General features: G+C 49.7%; 1 protein-coding gene across 1 annotated transcript in view; it reads right to left on the reverse strand.

The window, feature by feature from the left end:
- Positions 1-5,123: 5,123 nt before the first annotated feature.
- The window catches only part of cep89 (centrosomal protein 89), a 159,796-nt gene continuing 152,850 nt past the window's right edge, over positions 5,124-12,069 (reverse strand). The window contains exon 20 of the mRNA XM_071400389.1: positions 5,124-7,878. Within this exon, the coding sequence (XP_071256490.1) occupies positions 7,521-7,878 (358 nt within the window). The 3' untranslated portion in view covers positions 5,124-7,520. The remainder of the gene's footprint in view (positions 7,879-12,069) is intronic.

Below are 12,069 nucleotides of genomic sequence, written 5' to 3' on the forward strand. Positions count from 1 at the left end.
TAACCTCAAGACCACTGAGGCCATCCCATAATAATGTCATTAAATCAGGTTCATAGTGTATGATGAAGACACACTAACCTCAAGACCACTGAGGCCATCCCATAATAATGTCATTAAATCAGGTCCATAGTGTATGATGAAGACACACTAACCTCAAGACCACTGAGGCCATCCCATAATAATGTCATTATATCAGGTCCATAGTGTATGATGAAGACACACTAACCTCAAGACCACTGAGGCCATCCCATAATAATGTCATTATATCAGGTCCATAGTGTATGATGAAGACACACTAACCTGAGTTCTCCTGTATATTATGAGAACAGCGACTGTAATTAAATGGCATAGTGTTAATGTTACTACTTAGCTTCGGCTGGTGGAGGTCCTGGAGAACCACGTCAGAATAAAGCGTCCGGGGTGAAAAAGTTGGTAACTGTGATAAATGCAGAGTTTTAAACGGTCATCAAAAGTAAAACATGAAACATTTTGCAGACGACCAAGTAGCAACAAACAGCAGCTCGGAGACACACTTTGTCTTTCAGGTATCAATTGACTTTGTCTTTCAGGAGAGTTATCTTCAAAACATGAATCTGGACTAGAGGTCGACCGATTATGATTTTTCAACGCCGATACCGATTATTGGAGGACCAAAAAAAGCCGAAACCGATTAATCGTCTGATTTTGATATATATTTGCAATAATGTCAATTACAACAATACTGAACAAACACCTTTATTTGCACTTGATCTAATACATAAAATATATTTAGTCTCAAATAAATAATGAAACATGTTCAATTAGGTTTAAATAATGCAAAAACACAGTGTTGGAGAAGAAAGTAAAAGTGCAATATGTGCCATGAAAGAAAGCGTTTAAGTTCCTTGCTCAGAACATGAGAACATATGAAAGCTGGTGGTTCCTTTTAACACGAGTCTTCAATATTCCCAGGTAAGAAGTTTTAGGTTGTAGTTATTATAGGAATTAAAGGACTATTTCTCTCTCTACCTTTTGTATTTCATATACCTTTGACTATTGGATGTTCTTATAGGCACTATAGTATTGCCAGCCTAATCTCGGGAGTTGATAGGCTTGAAGTCATAAACAGCGAAGAGCTGCTGGCAAACGCAGTAAAGTGCTGTTTGAATGAATGCTTACGAGCCTGCTGCTGCCTACCACCGCTCAGTCAGACTGCTCTATCAAATATCTAGACTTAATTATAATATAATAAATACGAGCCTTAGGTCATTAATATGGTCCAATCCGGAAACCACCAATTCGAAAACAAAACGTTTATTCTTTCAGTGAAATACGGAACCGTTCCGGGTTTTATCGAACGGGTGGCAACCCTAAGTCTAAATATTGCTGTTACATTGCACAACCTTCAATGTTATGTCATAATTATGTACAATTCTGGCAAATTAATTACGTTCTTTGTTAGGAATAAATTATCTTCACACAGTTCACAACGAGCCAGGTGGCACAAACTGCTGCAAATACCCTGACTCTGCTTGCACTGAACGCAAGAGAAGTGACACAATTTTCCTAGTTAATATTGCCAGCAAACATTAATTTCTTTTAACTAAATATGCAGGTTTAAAAAAATATACTTGTGTATTGATTTTAAGAAAGGCATTGATGTTTATGGTTAGGTTCATTGGTGCAACGATTGTGCTTTTTCCGTGAATGAGCTTTTGTTAAATCACCACCTGTTTGGCAAAGTTGGCTGTGATTCAATGATAAATTAACAGGCACCGTATTGATTATATGCAACGCAGGACACGCTAGATAAACTAGTAATATCATCAACCATGTGTAGTTAACTAGTGATTGTGTTAAGATTGACTGTTTTTTATAAGATAAGTTTAATGCTAGCGAGCAACTTACCTTGGCTCCTTGCTGCACTCGCGTAACAAGTGGTCAGCCTGCCACGCAGTCTCCTCGTGGAGTGCAATATAATCGGCGTCCAAAAATGTCGATTACCGATTGTTATGAAAACTTGAAATCGGCCCCAATTAATCGGCCGACCTCTAATCTAGACTGTCCCAAATGGCACTCTATTCAATATGGGTCCTGGTCGTAGCTAACTACCTAGGGCACCCTATTCACTATGGGTCCTAGTCGTAGCTAACTACCTAGGGCACCCTATTCACTATGGGTCCTGGTCATAGTTAACTACCTAGGGCACCCTATTCACTATGGGTCCTGGTCGTAGTTAACTACCTAGGGCACCCTATTCACTATGGGTCCTGGTCATAGTTAACTACCTAGGGCACCCTATTCACTATGGGTCCTGGTCATAGTTAACTACCTAGGGCACACTATTCACTATGGGTCCTGGTCGTAGTTAACTACCTAGGGCACCCTATTCACTATGGTTCCTGGTCGTAGTTAACTGTCTAGGGCACCCTATTCACTATGGGTCCTGGTCGTAGTTAACTACCTAGGGCACACTATTCACTATGGGTCCTGGTCATAGTTAATTACCTAGGGCAGCCTATTCACTATGGGTCCTGGTCGTAGTTAACTGTCTAGGGCACCCTATTCACTATGGGTCCTGGTCGAAGTTAACTGTCTAGGGCACCCTATTCACTATGGGTCCTGGTCATAGTTAATTACCTAGGGCACCCTATTCACTATGGGTCCTGGTCGTAGTTAACTACCTAGGGCACCCTATTCACTATGGGTCCTGGTCGTAGTTAACTACCTAGGGCACCCTATTCACTATGGGTCCTGGTCATAGTTAATTACCTAGGGCAGCCTATTCACTATGGGTCCTGGTCATAGTTAACTACCTAGGGCACCCTATTCACTATGGGTCCTGGTCGTAGTTAACTACCTAGGGCACCCTATTCACTATGGGTCCTGGTCGTAGTTAACTACCTAGGGCACCCTATTCACTATGGGTCCTGGTCGTAGTTAACTACCTAGGGCACCCTATTCACTATGGGTCCTGGTCGTAGTTAACTACATAGGGCACTCTATTCAATATGGGTCCTGGTCATAGTTAACTACCTAGGGTACCCTATTCACTATGGGTCCTGGTCGTAGTTAACTACCTAGAGACTAGGGGGGTCATTTGGGACACAGGCCTGGTAATTGCGGTTAAATGGATGAACAAGACACTGGTGAACAGAAGAAAACACATTTATTTGTAAAGAGCTAGATTGTGACATACAGTAACCATTGTGACATAAATTAAGTTCATTGTTATGTCAATAGAATGTTTGATTGGCTAATAGACGCACAGTAAAATACAGTTTGATTGAGACACAGAGTCAGTCATACGTATCAAATCTACTCAATAACACAGAGATCATACAACATTCAAAATAGAGCTTTGTAAATAAACGACTTGGTTTTTAATATTGTAAATCAAGTTAATGCCTTGGGAAATGTTTGAACAGTCTAGAACCACCCTAGCCTGGTGCCAGGGTGGTTCTAGTCTGACCAATACAGACCTGGTCTTCTAGTCTGGTGTCAGGGTGGTTCTAGTCTGACCAATACAGACCTGGTCTTCTAGTCTGGTGTCAGGGTGGTTCTAGTCTGACCGATACAGACCTGGTCTTCTAGTCTGGTGCCAGGGTGGTTCTAGCCTGGTCTTCTAGCCTGGTCCCAGGGTGGTTCTAGTCTGACCAATACAGACCTGGTCTTCTAGCCTGGTGCCAGGGTGGTGCTAGTCTGACCAATACAGACCTGGTCTTCTAGCCTGGTGCCAGGGTGGTTCTAGCCTGGTCTTCTAGTCTGGTGTCAGGGTGGTTCTAGCCTGGTCTTCTAGTCTGGTGCCAGGGTGGTTCTAGTCTGACCAATACAGACCTGGTCTTCTAGCCTGGTGCCAGGGTGGTGCTAGTCTGACCAATACAGACCTGGTCTTCTAGTCTGGTGCCAGGGTGGTTCTAGCCTGGTCTTCTAGCCTGGTCCCAGGGTGGTTCTAGTCTGACCAATACAGACCTGGTCTTCTAGCCTGGTGCCAGGGTGGTTCTAGTCTGACCAATACAGACCTGGTCTTCTAGTCTGGTGCCAGGGTGGTTCTAGCCTGGTCTTCTAGTCTGGTGCCAGGGTGGTTCTAGTCTGACCAATACAGACCTGGTCTTCTAGTCTGGTGCCAGGGTGGTTCTAGCCTGGTCTTCTAGCCTGGTACCAGGGTGGTTCTAGTCTGACCAATACAGACCTGGTCTTCTAGCCTGGTGCCAGGGTGGTTCTAGTCTGACCAATACAGACCTGGTCTTCTAGTCTGGTGCCAGGGTGGTTCTAGTCTGACCAATACAGACCTGGTCTTCTAGTCTGGTGCCAGGGTGGTGCTAGTCTGACCAATACAGACCTGGTCTTCTAGCCTGGTGTCAGGGTGGTTCTAGTCTGATCAATACAGACCTGGTCTTCTAGCCTGGTGCCAGGGTGGTTCTAGCCTGGTCTTCTAGTCTGGTGCCAGGGTGGTTCTAGCCTGGTCTTCTAGCCTGGTCCCAGGGTGGTTCTAGTCTGACCAATACAGACCTGGTCTTCTAGCCTGGTGCCAGGGTGGTTCTAGTCTGACCAATACAGACCTGGTCTTCTAGCCTGGTGCCAGGGTGGTGCTAGTCTGACCAATACAGACCTGGTCTTCTAGCCTGGTGCCAGGGTGGTTCTAGTCTGGTCTTCTAGTCTGGTGTCAGGGTGGTTCTAGCCTGGTCTTCTAGTCTGGTGCCAGGGTGGTTCTAGTCTGACCAATACAGACCTGGTCTTCTAGCCTGGTGCCAGGGTGGTGCTAGTCTGACCAATACAGACCTGGTCTTCTAGTCTGGTGCCAGGGTGGTTCTAGTCTGACCAATACAGACCTGGTCTTCTAGTCTGGTGTCAGGGTGGTTCTAGTCTGACCAATACAGACCTGGTCTTCTAGCCTGGTGCCAGGGTGGTTCTAGTCTGACCAATACAGACCTGGTCTTCTAGCCTGGTGTCAGGGTGTTTCTAGTCTGACCAATACAGACCTGGTCTTCTAGTCTGGTGCCAGGGTGGTTCTAGTCTGACCAATACAGACCTGGTCTTCTAGTCTGGTGCCAGGGTGGTTCTAGTCTGACCAATACAGACCTGGTCTTCTAGTCTGGTGCCAGGGTGGTTCTAGTCTGACTAATACAGACCTGGTCTTCTAGCCTGGTGCCAGGGTGGTTCTAGTCTGACCAATACAGACCTGGTCTTCTAGCCTGGTGCCAGGGTGGTTCTAGCCTGGTCTTCTAGTCTGGTGCCAGGGTGGTTCTAGTCTGACCAATACAGACCTGGTCTTCTAGCCTGGTGCCAGGGTGTGCTAGTCTGACCAATACAGACCTGGTCTTCTAGTCTGGTGCCAGGGTGGTTCTAGTCTGACCAATACAGACCTGGTCTTCTAGTCTGGTGCCAGGGTGGTTCTAGTCTGACCAATACAGACCTGGTCTTCTAGCCTGGTGCCAGGGTGGTGCTAGTCTGACCAATACAGACCTGGTCTTCTAGTCTGGTGTCAGGGTGGTTCTAGTCTGACCAATACAGACCTGGTCTTCTAGTCTGGTGTCAGGGTGGTTCTAGTCTGACCAATACAGACCTGGTCTTCTAGTCTGGTGTCAGGGTGGTTCTAGTCTGATCAATACAGACCTGGTCTTCTAGTCTGGTGCCAGGGTGGTGCTAGTCTGACCAATACAGACCTGGTCTTCTAGCCTGGTACCAGGGTGGTTCTAGTCTGACCAATATAGACCTGGTCTTCTAGCCTGGTGCCAGGGTGGTGCTAGTCTGACCAATACAGACCTGGTCTTCTAGTCTGGTGCCAGGGTGGTTCTAGTCTGACCAATACAGACCTGGTCTTCTAGCCTGGTGCCAGGGTGGTTCTAGTCTGACCAATACAGACCTGGTCTTCTAGTCTGGTGCCAGGGTGGTTCTAGTCTGACCAATACAGACCTGGTCTTCTAGCCTGGTGCCAGGGTGGTTCTAGTCTGATCAATACAGACCTGGTCTTCTAGTCTGGTGCCAGGGTGGTTCTAGTCTGACCAATACAGACCTGGTCTTCTAGTCTGGTGCCAGGGTGGTTCTAGTCTGACCAATACAGACCTGGTCTTCTAGTCTGGTGTCAGGGTGGTTCTAGTCTGATCAATACAGACCTGGTCTTCTAGTCTGGTGCCAGGGTGGTTCTAGTCTGACCAATACAGACCTGGTCTTCTAGTCTGGTGTCAGGGTGGTTCTAGTCTGATCAATACAGACCTGGTCTTCTAGCCTGGTGCCAGGGTGGTGCTAGTCTGACCAATACAGACCTGGTCTTCTAGTCTGGTGTCAGGGTGGTTCTAGTCTGACCAATACAGACCTGGTCTTCTAGCCTGGTGCCAGGGTGGTGCTAGTCTGACCAATACAGACCTGGTCTTCTAGTCTGGTGTCAGGGTGGTTCTAGTCTGACCAATACAGACCTGGTCTTCTAGCCTGGTCCCAGGGTGGTGCTAGTCTGACCAATACAGACCTGGTCTTCTAGCCTGGTGCCAGGGTGGTGCTAGTCTGACCAATACAGACCTGGTCTTCTAGTCTGGTGCCAGGGTGGTTCTAGTCTGACCAATACAGACCTGGTCTTCTAGCCTGGTGTCAGGGTGGTTCTAGTCTGACCAATACAGACCTGGTCTTCTAGTCTGGTGCCAGGGTGGTTCTAGTCTGACCAATACAGACCTGGTCTTCTAGCCTGGTGCCAGGGGTGTTCTAGTCTGACCAATACAGACCTGGTCTTCTAGTCTGGTGCCAGGGTGGTTCTAGCCTGGTCTTCTAGTCTGGTGCCAGGGTGGTTCTAGCCTGGTCTTCTAGTCTGGTGCCAGGGTGGTTCTAGCCTGGTCTTCTAGCCTGGTGCCAGGGTGGTTCTAGTCTCCTGCCAACTCCTTATGGAATTGTCATGTTTGGCTTGACAATGAACAATGCAGTTAGCAAGAGCAGAAACAGATCTGGGACCAGGCTACTAAAACAGATCTGGGACCAGGCTACTAAAACAGATCTGGGACCAGGCCACTAAAAGAGATCTGGGACCAGGCTACTAAAAGAGATCTGGGACCAGGCTACTAAAACAGATCGGGGACCAGGCTACTAAAAGAGATCTGGGACCAGGCTACTAAAACAGATCTGGGACCAGGCTACTAAAAGAGATCTGGGACCAGGCTACTAAAAGAGATCTGGGACCAGGCTACTAAAAGAGATCTGGGACCAGGCTACTAAAACAGATCTGGGACCAGGCTACTAAAAGAGATCTGGGACCAGGCTACTAAAAGAGATCTGGGACCAGGCTACTAAAACAGATCTGGAACCAGGCTACTAAAACAGATCTGGGACCAGGCTACTAAAACAGATATTCATAACCTGGTTCCTCTCTAGGTTTCTTCCTAGGTTTTGGCCTTTCTAGGGAGTTTTTCTTAGCCACCGTGCTTCTACACCTGTATTGCTTGCTGTTTGGGGTTTTAGGCTGGGTTTCTGTACAGCACTTTGAGATATCAGCTGATGTAAGAAGGGCTTTATAAATACATTTGATTTGATTCTGTAAGACCAATACAAAAGGGACACTAAGAATAGAAGTCCATGCCGTTCTTCTCGCTCTCGTCTGAGGAGGGGTTCTGGTGCTGGTCCGAGTCGGACTCGAACATAGGGCTGTGGTGAGGGCCGGGCCGGCCGCCGCTCTGGGGAGACGAGACGCAGGGAGGAGGGCCAGAGCTGTCAGGGTGCGGACGGGCGTAGAACACCTCATCCTGGGGGTGGGAGAGCCAACCGGGGGAGGGTCCATCGCTCAGACCCCTGCCATGGTGCCCTCTGGCTGGGCTGAGGGAGGGGAGAGATGGGCTGGAGTCCTGGAGGGTCTCCCTAATCCTTTGGTTCTCTCTGGTCGCTGCCTCCCACACCACCTCCAACTCACCTTCCACCTCTCTGGAGGAGAGCGAGAGAATTGAATTAGAGTGAGAGAGAGAGAGAGAGAGAGGAAGAGGAAGAGCGAGAGAGAGGAAGAGCGAGAGAGAGAGGAAGAGCGAGAGAGAGGAAGAGCGAGAGAGAGAGGAAGAGCGAGAGAGAGGAAGAGCGAGAGAGAGAGGAAGAGCGAGAGAGAGGAAGAGCGAGAGAGAGAGAGAGAGAGAGAGAGAGAGAGAGAGGAAGAGCGAGAGAGAGGAAGAGCGAGAGAGAGAGGAAGAGCGAGAGAGAGGAAGAGCGAGAGAGAGAGGAAGAGCGAGATAATTCATGTTTTATCTATTGTGTTATTGAAATTTGAGAGACAGATACGAACAGTCACACCAATGTGATCACACAAAATAATGCTCACATTGGTCAAAAATCATTATCACAGAATGAGACAGACAAAACCTGCATATTCAAACCTTCAATTCAGACACTAAGGTGATTCAGACACTAAGGTGATTCAGACACTAAGGTGATTCAGACACTAAGACGATTCAGACACTAAGGTGATTCAGACACTAAGACGATTCAGACACTAAGGTGATTCAGACACTAAGACGATTCAGACACTAAGGTGATTCAGACACTAAGGTGATTCAGACACTAAGGTGATTCAGACACTAAGGTGATTCAGACACTAAGACGATTCAGACACTAAGGTGATTCAGACACTAAGGTGATTCAGACACTAAGGTGATTCAGACACTAAGGCGATTCAGACACTAAGGCGATTCAGACACTAAGGCGATTCAGACACTAAGGTGATTCAGACACTAAGGCGATTCAGACACTAAGGCGATTCAGACACTAAGGTGATTCAGACACTAAGGTGATTCAGACACTAAGGTGATTCAGACATTAAGGTGATTCAGACACTAAGGTGATTCAGACACAGTGGACCCAGTAACCAGACCTTATGTCTCAGCACCACAGTGGACCCAGTAACCAGACCTTATGTCTCAGCACCACAGTGGACCCAGTAACCAGACCTTATGTCTCAGCACCACAGTGGACCCAGTAACCAGACCTTATGTCTCAGCACCACAGTGGACCCAGTAACCAGACCTTATGTCTCAGCACCACAGTGGACCCAGTAACCAGACCTTATGTCTCAGCACCACAGTGGACCCAGTAACCAGACCTTATGTCTCAGCACCACAGTGGACCCAGTAACCAGACCTTATGTCTCAGCACCACAGTGGACCCAGTAACCAGACCTTATGTCTCAGCACCACAGTGGACCCAGTAACCAGACCTTATGTCTCAGCACCACAGTGGACCCAGTAACCAGACCTTATGTCTCAGCACCACAGTGGACCCAGTAACCAGACCTTATGTCTCAGCACCACAGTGGACCCAGTAACCAGACCTTATGTCTCAGCACCACAGTGGACCCAGTAACCAGACCTTATGTCTCAGCACCACAGTGGACCCAGTAACCAGACCTTATGTCTCAGCACCACAGTGGACCCAGTAACCAGACCTTATGTCTCAGCACCACAGTGGACCCAGTAACCAGACCTTATGTCTCAGCACCACAGTGGACCCAGTAACCAGACCTTATGTCTCAGCACCACAGTGGACCCAGTAACCAGACCTTATGTCTCAGCACCACAGTGGACCCAGTAACCAGACCTTATGTCTCAGCACCACAGTGGACCCAGTAACCAGACCTTATGTCTCAGCACCACAGTGGACCCAGTAACCAGACCTTATGTCTCAGCACCACAGTGGTCCCAGTAACCAGACCTTATGTCTCAGCACCACAGTGGACCCAGTAACCAGGTCTTATGTCTCAGCACCACAGGGAGAGGAGGGAGGGAGGAGAGAAATGGAGAGAAGGGAAGAGGGAGAGAGAGGGGGGAGAGAAGAAGGGAGAGAGAGGGAGAGAAGAAGGGAGAAAGAGGGAGAGGAGAGAGGGAGAGGAGAGAGAGGGAGAGGAGAGAGAGAAGAATGGAAAATAAGGGATAGAGAAGTGAAGCCCTTGGAGCAGAGAAGGTAATTGCTGCTGTGGGTTGTTATAGTGTGCATCCCAAATGGCATCCTTTTACATGTGGGTCTTGGTCAATAGTAGTTCACTACATAGGGAATAGGGTGCATTTCCCCTTCATCAGCTGTACAGACAAAAACCAATGAAGGACCTGTCACAAATAGTGTGTTAGCCTCTCCGTTTCACCAGCTGCCACTGCACCAGGAGTCTCTCCATTTCACCGCCTGCCACTGCACCAGGAGTCTCTCCATTTCACCGCCTGCCACTGCAGCAGGAGCCTCTCCTTTTCACCAGCTGCCACTGCACCAGGAGTCTCTCCATTTCACCGCCTGCCACTGCACCAGGAGCCTCTCCATTTCACCAGCTGCCACTGCACCAGGAGCCTCTCCATTTCACCAGCTGCCACTGCACCAGGAGCCTCTCCATTTCACCAGCTGCCACTGCACCAGGAGCCTCTCCATTTCACCAGCTGCCACTGCACCAGGAGTCTCTCCATTTCACCAGCTGCCACTGCACCAGGAGCCTCTCTATTTCACCAGCTGCCACTGCACCAGGAGCCTCTCCATTTCACCAGCTGCCACTGCACCAGGAGCCTCTCCATTTCACCAGCTGCCACTGCACCAGGAGCCTCTCCATTTCACCAGCTGCCACTGCACCAGGAGTCTCTCCATTTCACCAGCTGCCACTGCACCAGGAGACTCTCCATTTCACCAGCTGCCACTGCACCAGGAGTCTCTCCATTTCACCAGCTGCCACTGCACCAGGAGCCTCTCCATTTCACCAGCTGCCACTGCACCAGGAGCCTCTCCTTTTCACCAGCTGCCACTGCACCAGGAGTCTCTCCATTTCACCAGCTGCCACTGCACCAGGAGCCTCTCCTTTTCACCAGCTGCCACTGCACCAGGAGCCTCTCCATTTCACCAGCTGCCACTGCACCAGGAGCCTCTCCTTTTCACCAGCTGCCACTGCACCAGGAGCCTCTCCTTTTCACCAGCTGCCACTGCACCAGGAGCCTCTCCATTTCACCAGCTGCCACTGCACCAGGAGCCTCTCCATTTCACCAGCTGCCACTGCACCAGGAGCCTCTCCTTTTCACCAGCTGCCACTGCACCAGGAGTCTCTCCATTTCACCAGCTGCCACTGCACCAGGAGTCTCTCCATTTCACAAGCTGCCACTGCACCAGGAGCCTCTCCATTTCACCAGCTGCCACTGCACCAGGAGCCTCTCCATTTCACCAGCTGCCACTGCACCAGGAGTCTCTCCATTTCACCAGCTGCCACTGCACCAGGAGTCTCTCCATTTCACCAGCTGCCACTGCACCAGGAGCCTCTCCTTTCACCAGCTGCCACTGCACCAGGAGCCACTCCGTTTCACCAGCTGCCACTGCACCAGGAGCCTCTCCATTTCACCAGCTGCCACTGCACCAGGAGCCTCTCCATTTCACCAGCTGCCACTGCACCAGGAGTCTCTCCATTTCACCAGCTGTCACTGCACCAGGAGTCTCTCCATTTCACCAGCTGTCACTGCACCAGGAGTCTCTCCATTTCACCAGCTGCCACTGCACCAGGAGCCTCTCCATTTCACTGCCTGCCACTGCACCAGGAGCCTCTCCATTTCACTGCCTGCCACTGCACCAGGAGTCTCTCCATTTCACCAGCTGCCACTGCACCAGGAGCCTTTCCATTTCACCAGCTGCCACTGCACCAGGAGCCTCTCCTTTTCACCAGCTGCCACTGCACCAGGAGCCTCTCCTTTTCACCAGCTGCCACTGCACCAGGAGTCTCTCCATTTCACCAGCTGCCACTGCACCAGGAGTCTCTCCATTTCACCAGCTGCCACTGCACCAGGAGCCTCTCCTTTCACCAGCTGCCACTGCACCAGGAGCCACTCCGTTTCACCAGCTGCCACTGCACCAGGAGCCTCTCCATTTCACCAGCTGCCACTGCACCAGGAGCCTCTCCATTTCACCAGCTGCCACTGCACCAGGAGTCTCTCCATTTCACCAGCTGTCACTGCACCAGGAGTCTCTCCATTTCACCAGCTGTCACTGCACCAGGAGTCTCTCCATTTCACCAGCTGCCACTGCACCAGGAGCCTCTCCATTTCACTGCCTGCCACTGCACCAGGAGCCTCTCCATTTCACTGCCTGCCACTGCACCAGGAGTCTCTCCATTTCACC

Source organism: Salvelinus alpinus, chromosome 5 (assembly GCF_045679555.1).
Source record: "Salvelinus alpinus chromosome 5, SLU_Salpinus.1, whole genome shotgun sequence".
Taxonomy (NCBI): domain Eukaryota; kingdom Metazoa; phylum Chordata; class Actinopteri; order Salmoniformes; family Salmonidae; genus Salvelinus; species Salvelinus alpinus.